We start from the raw sequence: 22,796 nt of genomic DNA on the forward strand, positions 1-22,796 counted from the left end.
AACATCTCCAGTGCCTGGACAGATTGTCCCCCCCCTTTGTAGTGTAGGGCAGGGGTCCGCAACTTCTAGCACTCCAGCTGTTGTGAAGCTACAACTCTCAGCATGCTCCATTCATTTCTATCAGATTTCTGCATCTCCTGAGAAAAGAAAACCATCTCACTAGCGCCACCTTGTGGAAGTGACTCCTTATAAATGAAAAATAGACCTTTTAACAAGACTTCGGACATGACCTGTAAAATCGCCCGGCCAGACACGGAAGAACATTTCCACTTTCAAGGCTCGTTAAAAGGTCAGATTTTGACTAATAAGGAGCAACTTCCAAAAGGTGGCGCTAGTGAGATGGTTCTCTTCCCTCAGTTGTATATTGTTTTCCAATGGAGCAGGTCTAGTAAGTCTCCACACAGGGCTGGCCTCTTTAACCCTTTCACCCACAGAGGTTTTCCATTTTAGTGTTGTTTTTCACGCCCTGCCATCTGTTTCCTGTTCTCATAGATGTACGAGGGCTTGGTTTTTGTGGGAGAAGTTGTACTTTCTGACGGCTCCATTTAAAGGTAGTCTGTCCCCTCCATATGGCCATATACAGCGCTTACATTGCCCTATCCCACACCTGTACATGAATGTAACGGTACCTTTGTCTTTTTCTTTACACTTGCAGAAGCTGGAAAAACGAAGTTTAATACATATGCAAATGAGCGCTCGCCCCCGGGGCGGCGTTCGCCGTGTTGCCTTTTTGCATCGTTTCCCGGCCCTCCTATTCCCTTGTGTCATCCTTCGGTTCGGCTGAGATCCAGCACTGCCTTGCCAGGCCATGTGCACTGCAATGCCCATTGTGGGCACGGCCGCGCTTTAAGTACTGCGCATGCGTCGATGCGAAACCAGCGGCAAAGGGGCGTTCGTCAGCACATGAGCAATAGTTAAAGTGGTGCCGTTCACACAATGGGCATTGCAGTGTGCATACGAGGCAGTGCGCTGGTGCGGGATCTCAGCCGGACTGAAGGATGACGCAAGGGAATAGGAGTGCGGGGAAACAATGCAAAAAGGCAACACGGTGAACGCCGCCCCGGGGCACTTGCGAGCGCTCATTTGCAGCATATGTATTAAACGTTGTTTTTCCAGCTTCTGCAAGTGTAAAGAAAAAGACAAAGGTACCGTTACATTCATGTACAGGTGTGGGATAGGGCAATGTAAGCGATGTATATGGCCATATGGAGGGGACTGACTCCCTTTAATACTACATAAGATGTAGTGGGGAGCTGGGGGGGGGAGAGAAAGAAAAAAAAGGTCCAAGTGGGGATGGAATTAGGAAAAAAAACAAAAACCTAGATTGACAGTTTTATGGGTTTTGTTTTTACAGCGTTTCCTATGCAATAAAACTTTGCTGAGACACGCCCCCTGAGCTGTGATAGGGAGAGCTGAGACCCCCCCCCCGAGCTGTGATAGGGAGACCTGAGACACACCCCCTGAGCTGTGATAGGGAGACCTGAGACACCCCCCCCCCCCCCAAGCTGTGATAGGGAGACCTGAGACACACCCCCCCCCCAAGCTGTGATAGGGAGACCTGAGACACACCCCCCCCCCAAGCTGTGATAGAGAGCTGAGACACACCCCCTGAGCTGATAGGGAGAGCTGAGACCCCCCCCGAGCTGTGATAGGGAGAGCTGAGACACACCCCCTGAGCTGATAGGGAGAGCTGAGACCCCCCCCCGAGCTGTGATAGGGACACCTGAGACACCCCCCCCAAGCTGTGATAGGGAGAGCTGAGACACCCCCCCTGAGCTGATAGGGACAGCTGAGACACACCCACTGAGCTGTGATAGGGACAGCTGAGACCCCCTCCCCCCCAAGCTGTGATAGGGACAACTGAGACACATCCCCTGAGCTGATAGGGACAGCTGAGACACACCCACTGAGCTGTGATAGGGACAGCTGAGACCCCCTCCCCCCAAGCTGTGATAGGGACAACTGAGACACATCTCCCCCCTCCCCGGTGATAGGGACAGCGGGGCAAATAAGAAGCACAAGATTGGAGGCAAAATCTAGGAAGGTGGGACTGGCGTCTGTCCACCATTTTGGCGTAATCTGTGGAAATAAGTGTCTAAGGTGGAACACTGCCATGCTGACCACCACCACAGGTCCCAGACAGAGGACAAACCTCACAACATTCCTGGAACTGGTGCCCATCACCGGTTACTTGTGGCTTCTGCTCATTAGGAGATTAACCCAAGCAGCACCGCCATGTAGCTCCAATTTACAACAACACAAATAGGTCTTTTTTTGGGTGTTTTTTATTTTACAGATTTGAGCCGAATGCAAGAACTTTACGTCCTGGTGTTCAGCATCCTGTGAGGAGAGAAAGGAAACAGTCAGAACTGGAGACAGCAACCAGAATAAACCCCCTCTAAACAAGTCCCGTTACATCCGAACCTTCTCAGACAAATGCCTCAAGGACATCAAGTGAAGGGCGGCCCTTGTCCCAATGAGCAGACGTCCACAGCACAGAACGTGATGCAGAAAGAGCCCAGTGGAAAAGGATTCGCCCTGTCAGACTCGTCATCGTATCATCACTGAAGGTTCAGAGTCAGCGCCCCCTCAGTACATACCCATTACACGGTGGGCACAGGCTGGGGCATGGCAGGGGGCTGCGCCTGCTGCTCTGGCTTGGCTCCCTTCTGCTCAGAGATGGGGGTGGTTGGCAGGAACTTCTCTTTGGGTTCCACAATGCTGACGTGGTCAGGCAGGGGCTTCGATATAGCAGTCATGGTGGATGAAACGGAAAAATTGCAAATCAGCAATTTCGACTTTTTTTCTTGTTTCACTGTTTTGGATAAATATTTTAATAGTTACGGGTGTTTTTGCACGTGGTGATGCTACTGATTTTTGGGAAATAAGGAAATTAAAATTTTTAAAACTTTTTTTTTCACTTTGATAGTTCCCCTAGAGGACTTAAAGAAGCGCAATCAGATCTTCAGACCCCAATGCATTAACCTTTGGGTCTGAGACTTACACTATGGGGCAGCCGCAGATCATTCAGGAGGGCTGAGGCTGCCGCAGGCTCTGTCCAGCTCCACTGACCCTCACTAGGGGGCGCTGGAGTGCACACTTTGGGCTTTTGTGCCTCCAGGAGCCGTGGTCCGATTTGATCCCATACATTAGCCATGGGTGTCTTTAAAACAGCAGCTATTACACCTACAAGTGGGCACCTTCTTTACAGATGCACCCTGTGCTGTGCAGGTACAGCACTAGGTGGGAAGAGGTTAAGGAGAGCCAGTACCTTGCTAAGGCTTCTTTCACACTAGTGTTTTTGATGGATCCGGCAGGGTTCAGCAAAAATGCTTCCGTTATTGATAATACAACCGCCTGCATCCGTTATAAAAGGATCTGGTTGTATTATCTTTAACATGGCCAAGACGGATCCGTCATGAACTCCATTGAAAGTTAATGTGGGACGGATCCGTTTTCTATTGTGCCAGAGAAAACTGAACTGTCACCATGGACTTGCATTGTGGGTCATGACAGATCTGTCTTGCGCCGCATCCCGGGACAGAAATAAAACCGCAGCATGCTGCTGCTCTCCGGTATGAGAACGGAACACATTTTGGAGCATTCTGTTCAGTTACATTTTGTCCCCATTGACAATGAATGGGGACAAAACGGAAGCATTTTTTCCCCCGGTACTGAGACAATATGATGGAACTCCAACTAAGAAGCACAAGATGTCCACCATTTTGGCGTAACCTGTGGAAATAAGTGTTTAAGGTGGAACACTGTCGCGCTGACCATCACCGGTTACTTGTGGCTTCCGCTCCTCATTAGGAGATTAACCCAAGCAGCACCGCCATGTAGCTCCAATTTACAACAACACAAATAGGTACATTTTTTGGGTGTTTTTTATTTTACAGATTTGAGCCGAATGCAAGAACTTTACGTCCTGGTGTTCAGCATCCTGTGAGGAGAGAAAGGAAACAGTCAGAACTGGAGACAGCAACCAGAATAAACCCCCTCTAAACAAGTCCCGTTACATCCGAACCTTCTCAGACAAATGCCTCAAGGACATCAAGTGAAGGGCGGCCCTTGTCCCAATGAGCAGACGTCCACAGCACAGAACGTGATGCAGAAAGAGCCCAGTGGAAAAGGATTCGCCCTGTCAGACTCGTCATCGTATCATCACTGAAGGTTCAGAGTCAGCGCCCCCTCAGTACATACCCATTACGCGGTGGGCACAGGCTGGGGCATGGCAGGGGGCTGTGCCTGCTGCTCTGGCTTGGCTCCCTTCTGCTCAGAGATGGGGGTGGTTGGCAGGATCTCCTCTTTGGGTTCCACAATGCTGACGTGGTCAGGCAGGGGCTTCTTGGGGCCAATCTTTCCACTTGGGTCCCATGGAAGCATGATCTTCACCTTGATGCCCAGAACACCTGCAGTACAAAGCAATCACTCAACACAAGAACATTGGAGGCCACGTATCCACTTTCTGCCCCCTCACCCTTCTCAGACAAATGCCTCTAAATCAATCAGGAGGTGGGACTCGTCTCCAGTGGAGAGACCCCTAGTACAGTGACACAGAACGTGGCACTGCACAGGGTCCTCCGCAGTGACTGTCCCCATCTGACTCGTCATCGTATCATCACTGAAGGACAGAAACAAAGAAACCTAGAACGCCCTCCCGGATATCTCACCTTGTCTGAGGAGGACGTGGCGCACTGCGGTATCCACATAGTAGTTGACGGGGTCTCCGCTGTGAATCAGACCGTCCACAAATTTCATGGACTTGGCTCTCTGGCCTCTCAGTTTGCCGGACACCACGACCTCACAACCCTTGGCGCCGCTCTCCATGATGAAACGCAGGACACCATAGCAGGCTCTAGAAGGGGAAATTATCTAGAATTAACTCAAATTCACACTCCTAAGACAACTTACCATTAACGGCTATTTTAAACTATTTTGCATCGTTTCCACCCCAAAAATAGTCATTCCTTTCCTGTGTACCTCCTCGATGGTGCCAACAGATATGCAGGCCTTGTACGTGTGCCAAGCTGTAGTAGTGCTGGACTAATGACAATGGGCTGTTCCAGTCCCGATCACACATTTGGGAGAAGCCCCTGCTCCCCATCATCTCTCCTCTGTATTTCGGAAGTCCTACCAAACCTTGGCTTTGTAAATTTTTTTTTCAATCAAATCGTTTTTTATTGTTCAAATAAAATTGGTATATTACAATACATTATGTATCTCAATTTTCTTGTAGTTTTCTCCCCTCCGCATCACAAATATACACAATTATAAAAACATTATCATCTGACCATATATTTGTTACATCTTCTACAATCATTGTACATAATGAACATACCAAGATATAGACAAATCAATTACAAAGTCATTTGTCTGTTATAACCCCAACAGCACCCTCCCCCCCTCCCCCAACAACCAACCCCCCCCCTCCCCAGATCAGAGCATGAATTTCCAAGATCTTTTATATTACAACATGAGTGTGAGACAACCATTCATTCCACAACTTTTCAAACTTCAAAGGACATCCCCTCCTAACAAACACTCCCTTCTCTAATGTTAACATATCATTCACCTTTCTCACAAATTCTTCCATTGTTGGCGGACTCCCCTGGATCCACCTAAAGGCAATCAATTTCCTGGCCACATACAGCAGTCTCCCAACTGCCACCTTGACCGCCTCTCCCCCACCAATCTCCTTCACATATCCCAGCAAACATATCTTAGGATCCTTCTGTACCCTCAACTCCAGGTTACGATTAATCAAAGACAACACCTCATCCCAATATCTACTTAGCACTGGACAAGACCAAAGCATATGAAATAGATCTGCACCTTCCGCCATACATTTTGGACAATTGTCATCAGTTCTAATCCCAATTTTCCGCAAAAATACTGGAGTTTTGTAAACTCTGTGGATGATAAACAGTTGTGACAACTTACCCTGTTCACTTACAGACACTCTCGGAACTGCCTCCAATATATCTTCCCACTGTTCCTTTGGGATGTCCCCCAAATCCTTTTCCCATTTTCTCATCCTAGTAAGGGGGAATTCTACCAGAAATTTATCTAAAAGCAGAGTATACACCTGTGATATCAAACCTCTTTCCTCCAGCTGGGAGAACCAGTTTATGGACCACATCCACTTTTGCATTAGTGCATCCCTTCCTTATCGTGACCTCATATGCGTGTCTCAGTTGCAGATATTGATAGAACCACACTTTGGGAATGTTGAAATCCTGCTGTAGACCTTGAAATGATTTAAATCCACTAGTCTCAATCAATTGACCTATCCTCATTACTCCATGGGATTCCCAATTTCGGACTCCTGATAGAGAAATGAATTCTGGCAACAGGTTATTGTTCCACAATGGGGAAAGCTCTCCTACCCCACCAACTCCCCTGATCAATTTCACCTTTGCCCACACTTTTTTCATAAGCTCTATAAGCGTTACTTTCTCTCTCCCCCCATGCATCCCTGCACCCTCCAGAATACCCATAAGATCCCTACTACCTAACCAGTGTTGCAGTATCTTCCCCGTCACATCTGGTAGCTGAAGTTCCATCCAACCCTTAAAGTGTTGACACTGAGATGCTAAGAAATAAATCCAGGCGTTAGGGACAGCCAAGCCACCTTCAGACTTGGGATATTGCAGCATCTCCAGCTTAATCCTAGCTTGACCATATTTCCTTGGCTTTGTAAATTTAACCATTAGTGTTTCAATTGACACACTCCAAGCAGAGGAGGAATGTCTGAAATTACTGCAGTCCCTTTCTCATTCCAAGCTCTGGGCAATATGCAAACTACAGGGGGAGAGCATTCACTTCTCAGACAAATGCCTCGTAACTCGTCTTCACACAACATCCTGGCCGCGCCAGGGCAGACGAGGCAGCGTGCAGAACGCAGCTCCCTCCACTACCAGGGCACACAGGGATGATGTTAGACTCGTCATCGAAATCATCATCGAAGCAAAAAAAATAAAAATGCGCAGAACCCCCAAAAATGTGTGGAGACAGCAGATGAATCCCACAGGCCTCACCTTCTCACTGCCAGACCTCCCAGGAGCTTGTAGCGCAGGGACTCTGCTTGGGCGATGGCGCACAGACCCCTTGTGGCGACTTTCTCTGCGTACAGCTGGAAGACACAAGCAATGGGTGAGAGGCTGCGAGATAAAGCCTAGCATCGCGCCAAACACCAGAATGACCCAGAGGCGCCCATCTACCGGATGTTACATGTCACAAACGTCACTCTGCGCATTGCAATTCCACAGCACCATCTGATCGTGGACGTTTTCGGTACTTGTGGATAAGGTTTTGAAAATAGGGGAAAAACCTACAGCCCAAGACCTCGCACAAAAAATACCCCTTAGCAATTTGTGAGAAGGGACAATGGGAAAAAGCAGATCTGTCATTGTTTCTTGGCACTTAAACTTACGCCAATCCGAGTGCAGGAAAACTGTGGTGTCACTCGTACTATGGGTCAATAACCACCATACCAAATATGTATATTGATATTTGCAGAAAGATGCAGTTGCCGTTAGTACCATTTTTGGGGTTACAAGGGACTTATATTTTGAATTAGTTTTTAAGGGGAAGTAGAAAAAAAAAAAAATTTTCTCTGTTGGGCTGGATTACATAAAGTATTATTACAGGGGCTGCAGTAAACACGGCGCGATATGTTTGTGCTTGTTTACAACCACTTACAAAATTATAGAACTTTTTGAAAAATAAATCACCTATTAAAATGTTAGTTTTTAGTCCCGCCAGCAGCCGTGGCGGTGGACAGTGTATACCAACGCACTATAGCCCATTACTAACAATGGCAGGCTGTATATGACGCACACTATAAAGCTAGGGCTACATGTGACAAAAAGGGTACAACTACCCAGACAGGTCATGTGACTTTTTTAGAATAGTAAACTGTGAGACACTGCAACAGCGACCGTCGCAAAATAAATAAAAACATCCAAGTTGCGCGACACCATTGACTCACTACAAAAATGACGTGGACAGACATATAAAAGGGGTTCTCCAGGAATTAAGAAAATGAAAATACTTATTTTATTATAAATATATTCTCAAATACTTTTCATTACTTATAATGGTTTGTTTTGTCTGGGGAGCAATTAGGAGAAACAAAGTGGCCGCCGTCCTATTAGTGCACACAAAACCTGTCCTAACCACACAGGAGGACAAGTTACTTTACAACACTGAAGTAAAGAGCTGCCTCATCCTCCTCACTACTTGTCAGGGATTATGATCCTGAATACAGATGAGAACTTCAGCTGAATCTCTGGGGAATTTAGTTCATTAAGAGACACAAAGTACAGAGAGGACGGACAGGACAGATGTGGTAATGAGCAGCAGCTCTTGTATGCAGTCTCCATTAGCCTCACCCTCCTCATCTTCTCCATTCCCACAGAGATTCACCTGTATTCAGGATCATGATTCCTGACAAGCAGAGCAGAGAGGAGGATGAGGCAGCTCTATGGCTCATTGTGGTGAAGTAACTTGTCCAAAGGGCAGGGAAGGGAGGAGGAGCAAGCGCCTTATTTTTCGCCCTATAAGACGCACCTAGGTTTTAGAGGAGGACAATAAGAAAAACATTTTTCATTACACCTCAGGTCAGACCACCAATCAGACTCCCAATGTTAATCAGACCTCAGCTAACAGCCCCAATAAGATCCCCAATGTTAATAAGAACCCAATAAGACCCCCGATCAGACCTCAGCTCAGACCCCAATATGAATGACCCCCGATCAGACCTCAGCTCAGACCCCAATATGAATGACCCCCGATCAGACCTCAGCTCAGACCCCAATATGAATGACCCCCGATCAGACCTCAGATAAGAGCCCCATGCCTTATAGCAGCCCCCAGTGCCTCTTTCTCCCCCCCTCCCCCCCCTCCCTTGTCACTCTTTTTCTCCCCCCTCCCTTGCCACTCTTTCTCCCCACCCACCTCGGGTGTAGCGTGGCCGAGCTCTGTCCGGTCCGTGGTACAGGAGCATTTGTTTTCTGTACCCGGCCGGACTGACAGGAAGTGCACACTAAGTGAGCACTTCCTGTCAGTCCGGCCGGGTACAGGAAACAAAAGCTCCTGTACCACGGACCGGACAGAGCTCGGCCACGCTACACTTGAGGCGCTTCCCTCCTGTCAGTCCCTCTTCATGCTGCGCCATAGCGGGGCGCCGACAGTGTTGAGGGGCACAATGCGCTGCCCTGCTGAAAGGGAACGGCGTTCCTGCTAAGAAAAAAGTGCAGGGACGCGGTTCCCACGCGTTCCTGCAGGACTCGAGCCCTGACTGTCTGAATGGAGGAGGCATCACATGGAGGTGATCTCCCTGGTCACATGACCCTCCACCAGCCGCCATCTTACGGACAGGACCTCCCTGTGGACAGCCAAAAGACTTTGTAAACAAGGAGGCATACCTTATAATAGAATTTCAACAAAGGGCATATTAGTAAGTGCCATACGATCACCTCACAAACACATTGGTCATCAGTAACCAGAAAGTGGCCAACCCCTTTAAGTATTTACATTTCTTAATTCCCGGAGAATCCCTTTAAAGAGCAAAAAAATACTCTTTGGACGAGCAACCAGACATTCCATTGTAGGGATTACTGTGCCACCATAAACCATGACTGAGAAACTCACCTCAACGCTGCCCTCGGGAAAGCCAAACCTCTTCTGTACGACAGCGGTCAGCTCACGGATACGGCGCCCCTTCTCACCGAGGACGTTCTGGGTCCTGGAGGAAAATATGAACTGTGACTACAGCGCAAAAACTACCCGATCTATGCTGAGCAAAAAGTGAAGCACATAAGGCCTCACGCACACGTCCGTTCTGGTTTTTTTTGCGGTCCGCAAAAACTGGAAGCCGCCCGTGTGCCTTCTGCAATTTGCGGAACAGAACGGGCGGCCCATTGTAGAAATGCCTATTCTGGTCTGCAAAACAGACAAGACTAGGACATGTTCTATTTTTTCTGCGGGGCCGCGGAACAGAGCAATGGAGGCGGACAGCACATGGAGTGCTGTCCGCATCTTTTGCGGCCCCATTGAAGCAAAAACTGCGGCTCGGATGCAGACCCGAACGGTCGTGTGCATGAGGCCTAACACAGGTGGAGAAGGCCCCTGCTGCTGTCTTCTACAAGTCCTGCTGTATTATTTCACACTCACAGGACTAGGACGGGTTATGCGCTCAGCTCCCCGGGGCACATTTCATTTGATGGTCTCTATCGATACTTTCCATTTAGCTCACCTGGTGGCAAGGATGATGATCTCTGTTCTGGTTGGGGTGACTCGGACCTCCACGCCGGAATAGCCGTCCTCTGCCAACTCCCGGGTCAGGAATTCATTCAGCTCGGCTTTGAAGATGCCGTCAGCAACAAACTGCAAGAGGGGGAAATGTCAGAGGGGCGAGAGCACGCCGACTACGGGCAGCACAAACTGACTAGTCTCAGGACGACCAGAAGATGGGGGCTGGGGTCAGAGAGGGTCCAGTACAGCGCTATAAGGGGGGCTGGGATCAGAGAGGGTCCAGTACACCGCTATAAGGGGGGGCTGGGATCAGAGAGGGTCCAGTAAACCGCTATAAGGGGGGGCAGCTGGGATCAGAGGGTCCAGTACACCGCTAAAAGGGGGGGGGGGACGACTTGGATTAGAGGGTCCAGTACACCGCTATAAGGGAGGGGGGGGGGGGCCTTGGATCAGAGGGTCCAGTACACCGCTATAAGGGGGGCTGGGATCAGAGAGGGTCCAGTACACTGCAGGATAAGACACGACCCCCAGGCTCATGTTCCCCCAGAACCCCGCACACATCACAACCGCCAGCACGCCCCCTCAGTACATACCCATTAAGCGGTGGGCACAGGCTGGGGCATGGCAGGGGGCTGTGCCTGCTGCTCTGGCTTGGCCCCCTTCTGCTCAGAGATGGGGGTGGTTGGCAGGATCTCCTCTTTGGGTTCCACAATGCTGACGTGGTCAGGCAGGGGCTTCGATAAGCTCCGCCCTCCAGGAAGTGCAGAACGCCACGAAGACTCTGGCCCGTTCCGCGTCCTTTCACCTGCCAGTCTGCTTCCACTAAAGGATGGGAAGGACGACCGCCTCTGGCCCCAGTGAAAACCAGGCCTCCCAAGTTGGAGATGAGGTTCACATTACCCTCCCCAGCCCAGCTTTGGCATAAGCTGCGGGAGGGCTGAGGAGGAGATTGGCTTACCAATAGTTTGTTTTTTAAGAAAAATAAAAAAAAGGAAGAAACTCTTCTCACCTCTGTAGGAGTTACTCTGTGCTCCTACCCCCTTAGGAACAGGAAAAACACTGAGGGTGAGCGCTCCCTAAACTAGCTCTGTATTTCCTGCCCCTATAGAGGTCAATCTCATCCGTAGCAGTCATGGTGGATGAAACGGAAAAATTGCAAATCAGCAATTTCGACTTTTTCTTGTTTCACTGTTTTGGATAAATATTTTAATAGTTACGGGTGTTTTTGCACGTGGTGATGCTACTGATTATTTTTGGGAAATAAGGCAATTTAAATTTTTAAAACTTTTTTTTTTCACTTTGATAGTTCCCCTAGAGGACTTAAAGAAGCGCAATCAGATCTTCAGACCCCAATGCATTAACCTTTGGGTCTGAGACTTACACTATGGGGCAGCCGCAGATCATTCAGGAGGGCTGAGGCTGCCGCAGGCTCTGTCCAGCTCCACTGACCCTCACTAGGGGGCGCTGGAGTGCACACTTTGGGCTTTTGTGCCTCCAGGTGCCTTGGTCAGATTTGATCCCATACATTAGCCATGGGTGTCTTTAAAACAGCAGGCACACAGCAGCTATTACACCTATAAGTGGGCACCTTCTTTACAGATGCACCCTGTGCTGTGCAGGTACAGCACTAGGTGGGAAGAGGTTAAGGAGAGCCAGTACCTTGCTAAGGCTTCTTTCACACTGGCGTTTTTGCTGGATCCGGCAGGGTTCAGCAAAAAATGCTTCCGTTACTGATAATACAACTGTCTGCATCCGTTATAAACGGATCCGGTTGTATTATCTTTAACATGGCCAAGACGGATCCGTCATGAACTCCATTGAAAGTTAATGGGGGACAGATCCGTTTTCTACTGTGCCAGAGAAAACTGAACTGTCGCCATGGACTTGCATTGTGGGTCATGACAGATGTCTAGCGCCGCATCCCGGGACGGAAATAAAACCGCAGCATGCTGCTGCTCTCCGGTATGAGAACGGAACACATTTTGGAGCATTCTGTTCAGTTACATTTTGTCCCCATTGACAATGAATGGGGACAAAACGCAAGCATTTTTCCCCCGGTACTGAGACCCTATGATGGAACTCCATACTGGAAAATATTAACGCTAGTGTGAAAGTGGCCTTAAAGGGCTTCTGTCAGCCCACTAAACCGCTTTTTTTTTTTTTGCTTAATAACCCCTACACTGCGATTTATCCATACATAAGTAAAATAATTTTGGTTCAGTAGAATTTGCTAAAACCCTATTTTTATAATATGTAAATTACCTTGCTACCAGCAAGTAGGGCGGCTACTTGCTGGTAGCAGCCGCATCCTCCCATCGTAATGACGCCCCCTCCGCTTGTTGATTGACAGGGCCAGCGGACGGGATCTTTCTCCGCTGGCCCTGCCTGTTTTCATTCAATATCTGGCGCCTGCGCCGCACCTCTCTTCAATCGGCGCAAGCGCACTGAGAGGCAGCCACTCACTCGGCCGCTTCATCCTCAATGCGCCTGCGCCGATGACGTCACATCTACACCCGGCGCCGGCGCATTGAGGATGAAGCGGCCGAGTGAGTGGCCGCCTCAGTGCGCCTGCGCCGATTGAAGATAGGTACGGGCAGGGCCAGCGGAGAAAGATCCCGTCCGCTGGCCCTGTCAATCAACAAGCGGAGGGGGCGTCATTACGATGGGAGGATGCGGCTGCTACCAGCAAGTAGCCGCCCTACTTGCTGGTAGCAAGGTAATTTACATATTATAAAAATAGGGTTTTAGCAAATTCTACTGAACCAAAATTATTATTTTACTTATGTATGGATAAATCGCAGTGTAGGGGTTATTATTAAGCAAAAAAAAAAAAACGGTTTAGTGGGCTGACAGAAGCCCTTTAAGCTGTATGGGAGTTCTGAGAACAGCCAAGTTGAGCCTCATTCACACAGTCAGTGTTAGGGCCAAACCCAGGCGTGGGTCTAGACACAGAACAGGAGCAGACCTTCCCCTTATACCTCATGTTTGTGGAGGCTCCAATCCTGGTTTCGGCTCACAATCACTGACGTGTGAATACGGCATTGGCAGCTGCTGATCCCTGAAGTGGTGGAACGCAGTACAAATCTAGTCCGAATCCATGGAGGTCTCAAGACAAAGCCTGTGTCTATAGGAGATGACCAAAACCAACTCTGTTGTTCCCACTTGTAACAGGTGGTCACCTCAACTGCAGATGGGGCACAAGAACCCAGTTTTCGGGATCACTGGGTGTCCAGGCAGGCAGATACTTATTGCATATGTATATGCAGAAAATCTAAAGCATAGAAAAAAACCAAAAAATTGCCACCTTCTGGGATCCAGCATTGTAGGTCATCACAGACACGGCTGCAGGCTGAATGTGCACAGGGCCAGAAGACATTGCAACAACCAGACTCAGGAGCCACCGGTGGGGGGGGGGGGGGGGGGGGGGGGGAAGGGGGCAACTAAGAAGCACAAGATGTCCACCATTTTGGCGTAACCTGTGGAAATAAGTGTTTAAGGTGGAACACTGTCGCGCTGACCATCACCGGTTACTTGTGGCTTCTGCTCCTCATTAGGAGATTAACCCAAGCAGCACCGCCATGTAGCTCCAATTTACAACAACACAAATAGGTACATTTTTTGGGTGTTTTTTATTTTACAGATTTGAGCCGAATGCAAGAACTTTACGTCCTGGTGTTCAGCATCCTGTGAGGAGAGAAAGGAAAAAGTCAGAACTGGAGACAGCAACCAGAATAAACCCCCTCTAAACAAGTACCGTTACATCCGAACCTTCTCAGACAAATGCCTCAAGGACATCAAGTGAAGGGCGGCCCTTGTCCCAATGAGCAGACGTCCACAGCACAGAACGTGATGCAGAAAGAGCCCAGTGGAAAAGGATTCGCCCTGTCAGACTCGTCATCGTATCATCACTGAAGGTTCAGAGTCAGCGCCCCCTCAGTACATACCCATTACGCGGTGGGCACAGGCTGGGGCATGGCAGGGGGCTGCGCCTGCTGCTCTGGCTTGGCTCCCTTCTGCTCAGAGATGGGGGTGGTTGGCAGGATCTCCTCTTTGGGTTCCACAATGCTGACGTGGTCAGGCAGGGGCTTCTTGGGGCCAATCTTTCCACTTGGGTCCCATGGAAGCATGATCTTCACCTTGATGCCCAGAACACCTGCAGTACAAAGCAATCACTCAACACAAGAACATTGGAGGCCACGTATCCACTTTCTGCCCCCTCACCCTTCTCAGACAAATGCCTCTAAATCAATCAGGAGGTGGGACTCGTCTCCAGTGGAGAGACCCCTAGTACAGTGACACAGAACGTGGCACTGCACAGGGTCCTCCGCAGTGACTGTCCCCATCTGACTCGTCATCGTATCATCACTGAAGGACAGAAACAAAGAAACCTAGAACGCCCTCCCGGATATCTCACCTTGTCTGAGGAGGACGTGGCGCACTGCGGTATCCACATAGTAGTTGACGGGGTCTCCGCTGTGAATCATCAGACCGTCCACAAATTTCATGGACTTGGCTCTCTGGCCTCTCAGTTTGCCGGACACCACGACCTCGCAACCCTTGGCGCCGCTCTCCATGATGAAACGCAGGACACCATAGCAGGCTCTAGAAGGGGAAATTATCTAGAATTAACTCCAATTCACACTCCTAAGACAACTTACCATTAACGGCTATTTTAAACTATTTTGCATCGTTTCCACCCCAAAAATAGTCATTCCTTTCCTGTGTACCTCCTCGATGGTGCCAACAGATATGCAGGCCTTGTACGTGTGCCAAGCTGTAGTAGTGCTGGACTAATGACAATGGGCTGTTCCAGTCCCGATCACACATTTGGGAGAAGCCCCTGCTCCCCATCATCTCTCCTCTGTATTTCGGAGGTCCTACCAAACCTTGGCTTTGTAAATTTAACCATTAGTGGTCCAATTGACACTCCAAGCAGAGGAGGAATGTCTGAAATTACTGCAGTCCCTTTCTCATTCCAAGCTCTGGGCAATATGCAAACTACAGGGGGAGAGCATTCACTTCTCAGACAAATGCCTCGTAACTCGTCTTCACACAACATCCTGGCCGCGCCAGGGCAGACGAGGCAGCGTGCAGAACGCAGCTCCCTCCACTACCAGGGCACACAGGGATGATGTTAGACTCGTCATCGAAATCATCATCGAAGCAAAAAAAATAAAAATGCGCAGAACCCCCAAAAATGTGTGGAGACAGCAGATGAATCCCACAGGCCTCACCTTCTCACTGCCAGACCTCCCAGGAGCTTGTAGCGCAGGGACTCTGCTTGGGCGATGGCGCACAGACCCCTTGTGGCGACTTTCTCTGCGTACAGCTGGAAGACACAAGCAATGGGTGAGAGGCTGCGAGATAAAGCCTAGCATCGCGCCAAACACCAGAATGACCCAGAGGCGCCCATCTACCGGATGTTACATGTCACAAACGTCACTCTGCGCATTGCAATTCCACAGCACCATCTGATCGTGGAAGTTTTCGGTACTTGTGGATAAGGTTTTGAAAATAGGGGAAAAAACCTACAGCCCAAGAACTCGCACTAAAAATACCCCTTAGCAATTTGTGAGAAGGGACAATGGGAAAAAGCAGATCTGTCATTGTTTCTTGGCACTTAAACTTACGCCAATCAGAGTGCAGGAAAACTGTGGTGTCACTCGTACTATGGGTCAATAACCACCATACCAAATATGTATATTGATATTTGCAGAAAGATGCAGTTGCCGTTAGTACCATTTTTGGGGTTACAAGGGACATATATTTTGTATTCGTTTTTAAGGGGAAGTAGAAAAAAAAATATATATTTTTTCTCTGTTGGGCTGGATTACATAAAGTATTATTACAGGGGCTGCGGTAAACACGGCGCGATATGTTTGTGCTTGTTTACAACCACTTACAAAATTATAGAACTTTTTGAAAAATAAATCACCTATTAAAATGTTAGTTTTTAGTCCCGCCAGCAGCCGTGGCGGTGGACAGTGTATACCAACGCACTATAGCCCATTACTAACAATGGCAGGCTGTATATGACGCACACTATAAAGCTAGGGCTACATGTGACAAAAAGGGTACAACTACCCAGACAGGTCATGTGACTTTTTTAGAATAGTAAACTGTGAGACACTGCAACAGCGACCGTCGCAAAATAAATAAAAACATCCAAGTTGCGCGACACCATTGACTCACTACAAAAATGACGTGGACAGACATATAAAAGGGGTTCTCCAGGAATTAAGAAAATGAAAATACTTATTTTATTATAAATATATTCTCAAATACTTTTCATTACTTCATTACGCCTGTGTGATTAGGACTGGTTTTGTGTGGACTAATAGGACAGCGGCCATTTTATTTCTCCTAATGATTGCTCCCTAGACAAAACGAGTCATTCTAAGTAATAAAAAGTATTTGTGAATATATTTATTATAAAAATATTTAAAGGGGTTGGCCACTTTCTGGTTACTGTTGACCAACGTGTTTGTGAGATCATATGGCACTTACTAATATGCCCTTTGTTGGAATTCTGCCCCATTTTCTATATTTTATAAGAAATGCCCCCTTGTTTACAGTCTTTTGTGTTGTCCATACGATGGCCGCTGATGGAGAGTCATGTGACCAGGGAGATCGCCTCCATATGACTGCCCCTGCCATCTGTACTTGTTCTGTTGGGTGTTTAGAGCAGGTGCGCTGTGTCTGAATGGAGGAGGCATCACATGGAGGTGATCTCCCTGGTCACATGACCCTCCACCAGCCGCCATCTTACGGACAGGACCTCCCTGTGGACAGCCAAAAGACTTTGTAAACAAGGAGGCATACCTTATAATAGAATTTCAACAAAGGGCATATTAGTAAGTGCCATATGATCACCTCACAAACACATTGGTCATCAGTAACCAGAAAGTGGCCAACCCCTTTAAGTATTTACATTTCTTAATTCCTGAAGAATCCCTTTAAAGCGAACCTTTCACCTCATTTTCACTTTATAAACCAGCAACAGTACCTTATAGATTATCTTGAGTGTGTTGTTATCCATGTTAGTGCCGCTTTCCTGGGCTCTTTATACTTCAAAAAATCGTCTTATAAACTTCACATTCGGTGCTCCAACAGTCATGCAACCAGTCAAGGGGGTAGCCCTTCCATCTCCTCTGGCCGTACCGCCCCTGCCCTAACCCCTCCTCTATGCTCCTTAACTGACAGCCGGCTCAGTCGCCAGGACGGCGCTTCTGAAACCTGCGCATGCGCCGTCCTCCTGATTCGCCGCGCGATCCCATCTTTCTTGCTGACAATAGTGGAGCGCGCGCACGGGAGGGAGAGCAGACAGGCCGGCATCGCGTAAGGCGCATGCTCGATTCTCTTACATGATCGCGCTTTTGTCAGCAAGAAAGACGGGATCGCGCGGCGAATCAGGAGGACGGCGCATGCGCAGGTTTCAGAAGTGCCGTCCCGGCGACTGAGCCGGCTGTCAGTTAAGGAGCATAGAGGAGGGGTTAGGGCAGGGGCGGTACGGCCAGAGGAGATGGAAGGGCTACCCCCTTGACTGGTTGCATGACTGTTGGAGCACCGAATGTGAAGTTTATAAGACGATTTTTTTAAGTATAAAGAGCCCAGGAAAGCGGCACTAACATGGATAACAACACACTCAGGATAATCTATAAGGTACTGTTGCTGGTTTATAAAGTGAAAATGAGGTGAAAGGTTCGCTTTAAAGAGCAAAAAAATACTCTTTGGACGAGCAACCAGACATTCCATTGTAGGGATTACTGTGCCACCATAAACCATGACTGAGAAACTCACCTCAACGCTGCCCTCGGGAAAGCCAAACCTCTTCTGTACGACAGCGGTCAGCTCACGGATACGGCGCCCCTTCTCACCGAGGACGTTCTGGGTCCTGGAGGAAAATATGAACTGTGACTACAGCGCAAAAACTATCCGATCTATGCTGAGCAAAAAGTGAAGCACATAAGGCCTCACGCACACGTCCGTTCTGTATTTTTGCGGTCTGCAAAAACCGGAAGCCGCCCGTGTGCCTTCCGCAATTTGCGGAACAGAACAGACGGCCCATTGTAGAAATGCCTATTCTTGTCCGCAAAACAGACAAGACTAGGACAGGTTCTATTTTTTCTGCGGGGCCGCGGAACAGAGCAATGGAGGCTGTCCGCATCTTTTGCGGCCCCATTGAAGCAAAAACTGCGGCTCGGATGCAGACCCGAACGGTCGTGTGCATGAGGCCTAACACAGGTGGAGAAGGCTCCTGCTGCTGTCTTCTACAAGTCCTGCTGTATTATTTCACACTCACAGGACTAGGACGGGTTATGGGTTCAGCTCCCCGGGGTACATTTCATTTGATGGTCTCTATCGATACTTTCCATTTAGCTCACCTGGTGGCAAGGATGATGATCTCTGTTCTGGTTGGGGTGACTCGGACCTCCACGCCGGAATAGCCGTCCTCTGCCAACTCCCGGGTCAGGAATTCATTCAGCTCGGCTTTGAAGATGCCGTCAGCAACAAACTGCAAGAGGGGGAAATGTCAGCAGGGGCGAGAGCACGCCGACTACGGGCAGCACAAACTGATCAGTCTAAGGAGGACCAGAAGATGGGGGCTGGGGTCAGAGAGGGTCCAGCACCGCTATAAGGGGGGCTGGGATCAGAGAGGGTCCAGTACAGCGCTATAAGGGGGGGCTGGGATCAGAGAGGGTCCAGTACACCGCTATAAGGGGGGGCTGGGATCAGAGGGGTCCAGTACACCGCTATAAGGGGGGCTGGGATCAGAGAGGGTCCAGTACAGCGCTATAAGGGGGGGCTGGGATCAGAGAGGGTCCAGTACACCGCTATAAGGGGGGCTGGGATCAGAGAGGGTCCAGTACACCGCTATAAGGGGGGCTGGGATCAGAGGGTCCAGTACACCGCTATAAGGGGGGCTGGGATCAGAGAGGGTCCAGTACACCGCTATAAGGGGGGGGCAGCTGGGATCAGAGGGTCCAGTACACCGCTATAAGGGGGGGGGGGGGGCAGCTGGGAGTCCAGTACACCGCTATAAGGGGGGGGCTGGGATCAGAGAGGGTCCAGTACACCGCTATAAGGGGGGCTGGGATCAGAGAGGGTCCAGTACACCGCTATAAGGGGGGCTGGGATCAGAGAGGGTCCAGTACACCGCTATAAGGGGGGCTGGGATCAGAGAGGGTCCAGTACACCGCTATAAGGGGGGCGGGGATCAGAGAGGGTCCAGTACACCGCTATAAGGGGGGCTGGGATCAGAGAGGGTCCAGTACACCGCTATAAGGGGGGCTGGGATCAGAGAGGGTCCAGTACACCGCTATAAGGGGGGGGGCAGCTGGGATCAGAGGGTCCAGTACACCGCTATAAGGGGGGGGCAGCTGGGATCAGAGGGTCCAGTACACCGCTATAAGGGGGGGGCAGCTGGGATCAGAGGGTCCAGTACACCGCTATAAGGGGGGGGGCTGGGATCAGAGAGGGTCCAGTACACCGCTATAAGGGGGGGGGCTGGGATCAGAGAGGGTCCAGCACACCGCTATAAGTGGGGCTGGGATCAGAGAGGGTCCAGTACACCGCTATAAGGGGGGGCTGGGATCAGAGAGGGTCCAGTACAGCGCTATAAGGGGAGGGGCTGGGATCAGAGAGGGTCCAGTACACCACTATAAGGGGGGGGGGGGGCTGGGATCAGAGGGTCCAGTAAACCGCTATAAGGGGGGGGCAGCTGGGATCAGAGGGTCCAGTAAACCGCTATAAGGGGGGGGGGCAGCTGGGATCAGAGGGTCCAGTACACCGCTATAAGGGGGGGCTGGGATCAGAGAGGGTCAAGTACACCGCTATAAGGGGGGGGCAGCTGGGATCAGAGGGTCCAGTACACCGCTATAGGGGGGGGGGCAGCTGGGAGTCCAGTACACCGCTATAAGGGGGGGCTGGGATCAGAGAGGGTCCAGTACAGCGCTATAAGGGGGGCTGGGATCAGAAAGGGTCCAGTACACCGCTATAAGGGGGGGGCTGGGATCAGAGAGGGTCCAGTACACCGCTATAAGGGGGGCTGGGATCAGAGAGGGTCCAGTACACCGCTATAAGGGGGGCTGGGATCAGAGAGGGTCCAGTACACCGCTATAAGGGGGGCTGGGATCAGAGAGGGTCCAGTACACCGCTATAAGGGGGGGGCAGCTGGGATCAGAGGGTCCAGTACACCGCTATAAGGGGGGGGCAGCTGGGATCAGAGGGTCCAGTACACCGCTATAAGGGGGGGGCAGCTGGGATCAGAGGGTCCAGTACACCGCTATAAGGGGGGGGCAGCTGGGATCAGAGGGTCCAGTACACCGCTATAAGGGGGGGGCAGCTGGGATCAGAGGGTCCAGTACACCGCTATAGGGGGGGGGCTGGGATCAGAGAGGGTCCAGCACACCGCTATAAGTGGGGCTGGGATCAGAGAGGGTCCAGTACACCGCTATAAGGGGGGGCTGGGATCAGAGAGGGTCCAGTACAGCGCTATAAGGGGAGGGGCTGGGATCAGAGAGGGTCCAGTACACCGCTAAAAGGGGGGGGGGGGCTGGGATCAGAGGGTCCAGTAAACCGCTATAAGGGGGGGCAGCTGGGATCAGAGGGTCCAGTAAACTGATATAAGGGGGGGGGCAGCTGGGATCAGAGGGTCCAGTACACCGCTATAAGGGGGGGCTGGGATCAGAGAGGGTCAAGTACACCGCTATAAGGGGGGGGGCAGCTGGGATCAGAGGGTCCAGTACACCGCTATAGGGGGGGGGGGGCAGCTGGGAGTCCAGTACACCGCTATAAGGGGGGCTGGGATCAGAAAGGGTCCAGTACACCGCTATAAGGGGGGGGCTGGGATCAGAGAGGGTCCAGTACACCGCTATAAGGGGGGGGCTGGGATCAGAGAGGGTCCAGTACAGCGCTATAAGGGGGGCTGGGATCAGAGAGGGTCCAGTACAGCGCTATAAGGGGGGCTGGGATCAGAGAGGGTCCAGTACAGCGCTATAAGGGGGGGGGGGGTCTGGGATCAGAGGGTCCAGTACAATGCTATAAGGGGGGGGGGCTGGGATCAGAGGGTCCAGTACACCGCTATAAGGGGGGGGATCAGAGGGTCCAGTAGACCGCTATAAGGGGTGGGGGGGCTGGGATCAGAGGGTCCAGTACACCGCTATAAGGGGGGGGGATCAGAGGGTCCAGTAGACCACTATAAGGGGGGGGGGGGGGGGGGGCTGGGATCAGAGGGTCCTGTACACAGCTATAAGGGGGGGCTGGGATCAGAGGGTCCAGTACACCGCTATAAGGGGGGGGGGGGGGCTGGGATCAGAGGGTCCAGTACACCGCTATAAGGGGGGGGGCTGGGATCAGAGGGTCCAGTACACCGCTATAAGGGGGGGGGGGCTGGGATCAGAGAGGGTCCAGTACACTGCAGGATAAGACAAAACCCCCATACTTTAATTGGGATGGGGGGGACCAGGATAAGACACGACCCCCATACTCTGCTCTACAGGGGGGGGCAGGGTCACTGACAGCCCTAGGCTCATGTTCACCCAGAACCCCGCAAACATCACAACCACGGCATGATGGGAGTTTCAGTACTGCACACACAGAGGGTCTCGGCTCCGCTCACCACTACCACCTGCAGGGGGCTCCACGGCCACGAGCAGCCCACCCCGGCACTGACACCTAGCAGGCGGCCATGTCAGCCGGGAGCGCAGGCCTGAACCAATCCAGCACAATCCGCGTCCAGTGTCCGGTCAGAGCCGCCCAAACCGGCACCAACAACAGCGGGGCCATCTCAGGGACCGTGTCGCACCGATATCGATGAGGAAACGCCTCGTACTAGCCAGGAGCGGACCGATCCCGGCGCTTACCTTCCTCTTCTTAGAGATCTGCACCGCCATCTTGCTGCGCGGGGCTGAAAGGAAAGGGAAAACACTTCCGGCGGAAGTGCCTATAAGCGGTCAACCGGAAAAGGCAGGAGGGGCGCGCGGCGCGAAGCATCATGGGAAGTGTAGTTTGTTTTTGTTTTTGTTTTTTTTTGTTTTTTTACAGTTGTGTCATGGAGGAGCTATATCATTTGGGGGCTTTCATAGGATTTCAGCTCCATGGTTCTGCCCTGTTTATAATTATGAGACCTTTTAAGTAGAAGAACTTTTTTTATGAATTTTTTTGTGATGGAGTTTTACACAGAAGGTTTTTAGATATGACAACTGAAAAGGTATGGCCATACTGCGCCAATGTGCTGCGGCCGGGACCCTGGGCTGCATCTAATGACCTCATATTATTCCGCTGTATGGCTACGGTCGCCCAACCGCTGCATGGCTCCTCCGTGTTTCAGTTCTTAATTAATCATTTTCAAGATGTCTGCTTGCTGACAGTGAATGGGAGCAATATACATCCAGCAGCCATAAATCTGGACGGACCTAATCTCGCAGTTGCCTTACCTCTCGTTACAGTGTACCAGTGTTCACGCAGAAAGGGGCGAGACCCTCACTACATACTCCTCTCCTGTCCCAGGCACAATTTAGGGCGTGACACCGGGT

The 22,796-nt window shown here is 50.6% G+C and overlaps 2 protein-coding genes, 1 long non-coding RNA gene and 5 other non-coding genes across 8 annotated transcripts; all 8 read right to left on the bottom strand.

Annotated features, from left to right (window-relative positions):
- Window positions 1-2,297: 2,297 nt before the first annotated feature.
- Window positions 2,298-2,743, bottom strand: LOC120996524. The gene is made up of 2 exons (XR_005777797.1): window positions 2,601-2,743; window positions 2,298-2,340 (listed from the first exon to the last, which is right to left on the bottom strand). It is a non-coding gene; the product is annotated as an uncharacterized LOC120996524 (long non-coding RNA).
- On the bottom strand, window positions 2,424-2,570 carry LOC120996814. The gene has a single exon (XR_005777914.1). It is a non-coding gene; the product is annotated as a small nucleolar RNA SNORD15 (small nucleolar RNA).
- Window positions 2,744-3,869: 1,126 nt separating the features above from the next.
- Window positions 3,870-10,410, bottom strand: LOC120994040 (40S ribosomal protein S3-like; the record flags this gene model as incomplete). Its single annotated transcript, XM_040422502.1, has 6 exons — window positions 3,870-3,943; window positions 4,204-4,412; window positions 4,674-4,858; window positions 7,041-7,135; window positions 9,658-9,751; window positions 10,262-10,410. Coding segments are annotated over 5 exons (729 nt in total), but the record flags the coding sequence as incomplete, so codon positions are not given.
- On the bottom strand, window positions 4,027-4,173 carry LOC120996815. The gene has a single exon (XR_005777915.1). It is a non-coding gene; the product is annotated as a small nucleolar RNA SNORD15 (small nucleolar RNA).
- On the bottom strand, window positions 4,481-4,630 carry LOC120996817. Its single transcript, XR_005777918.1, has one exon. It is a non-coding gene; the product is annotated as a small nucleolar RNA SNORD15 (small nucleolar RNA).
- Window positions 10,411-13,906: 3,496 nt separating the features above from the next.
- LOC120996523 (40S ribosomal protein S3) lies at window positions 13,907-22,208 on the bottom strand. Its single transcript, XM_040426476.1, has 7 exons — window positions 22,125-22,208; window positions 18,645-18,775; window positions 18,061-18,154; window positions 15,495-15,589; window positions 14,675-14,862; window positions 14,205-14,413; window positions 13,907-13,944 (listed from the first exon to the last, which is right to left on the bottom strand). Exons 1-6 carry the CDS (start codon window positions 22,152-22,154, stop codon window positions 14,208-14,210), a joined length of 744 nt encoding a protein of 247 aa, XP_040282410.1. The 5' UTR covers window positions 22,155-22,208; the 3' UTR covers window positions 13,907-13,944; window positions 14,205-14,207.
- On the bottom strand, window positions 14,028-14,174 carry LOC120996816. The gene has a single exon (XR_005777917.1). It is a non-coding gene; the product is annotated as a small nucleolar RNA SNORD15 (small nucleolar RNA).
- Window positions 14,482-14,631, bottom strand: LOC120996818. Its single transcript, XR_005777919.1, has one exon. It is a non-coding gene; the product is annotated as a small nucleolar RNA SNORD15 (small nucleolar RNA).
- Window positions 22,209-22,796: the final 588 nt, after the last annotated feature.

This window comes from Bufo bufo, chromosome 3 (genome assembly GCF_905171765.1).
Source record: "Bufo bufo chromosome 3, aBufBuf1.1, whole genome shotgun sequence".
In the NCBI taxonomy this organism is placed as follows: domain Eukaryota; kingdom Metazoa; phylum Chordata; class Amphibia; order Anura; family Bufonidae; genus Bufo; species Bufo bufo.

Excerpts from the sequence above, each read along its gene's own strand:
- LOC120996523 (XM_040426476.1), bottom strand. The coding sequence starts at position 22,154 with ATGGCGGTGCAGATCTCTAAGAAGAGGAAG. Across the intron at positions 18,776-22,124 it reads AGATCTCTAAGAAGAGGAAG|TTTGTTGCTGACGGCATCTT; the intron begins GTAAGCGCCGGG and ends CCCCTCTTGCAG. Across the intron at positions 14,414-14,674 it reads CCACGTCCTCCTCAGACAAG|GTGTTCTGGGCATCAAGGTG; the intron begins GTGAGATATCCG and ends TTTGTACTGCAG.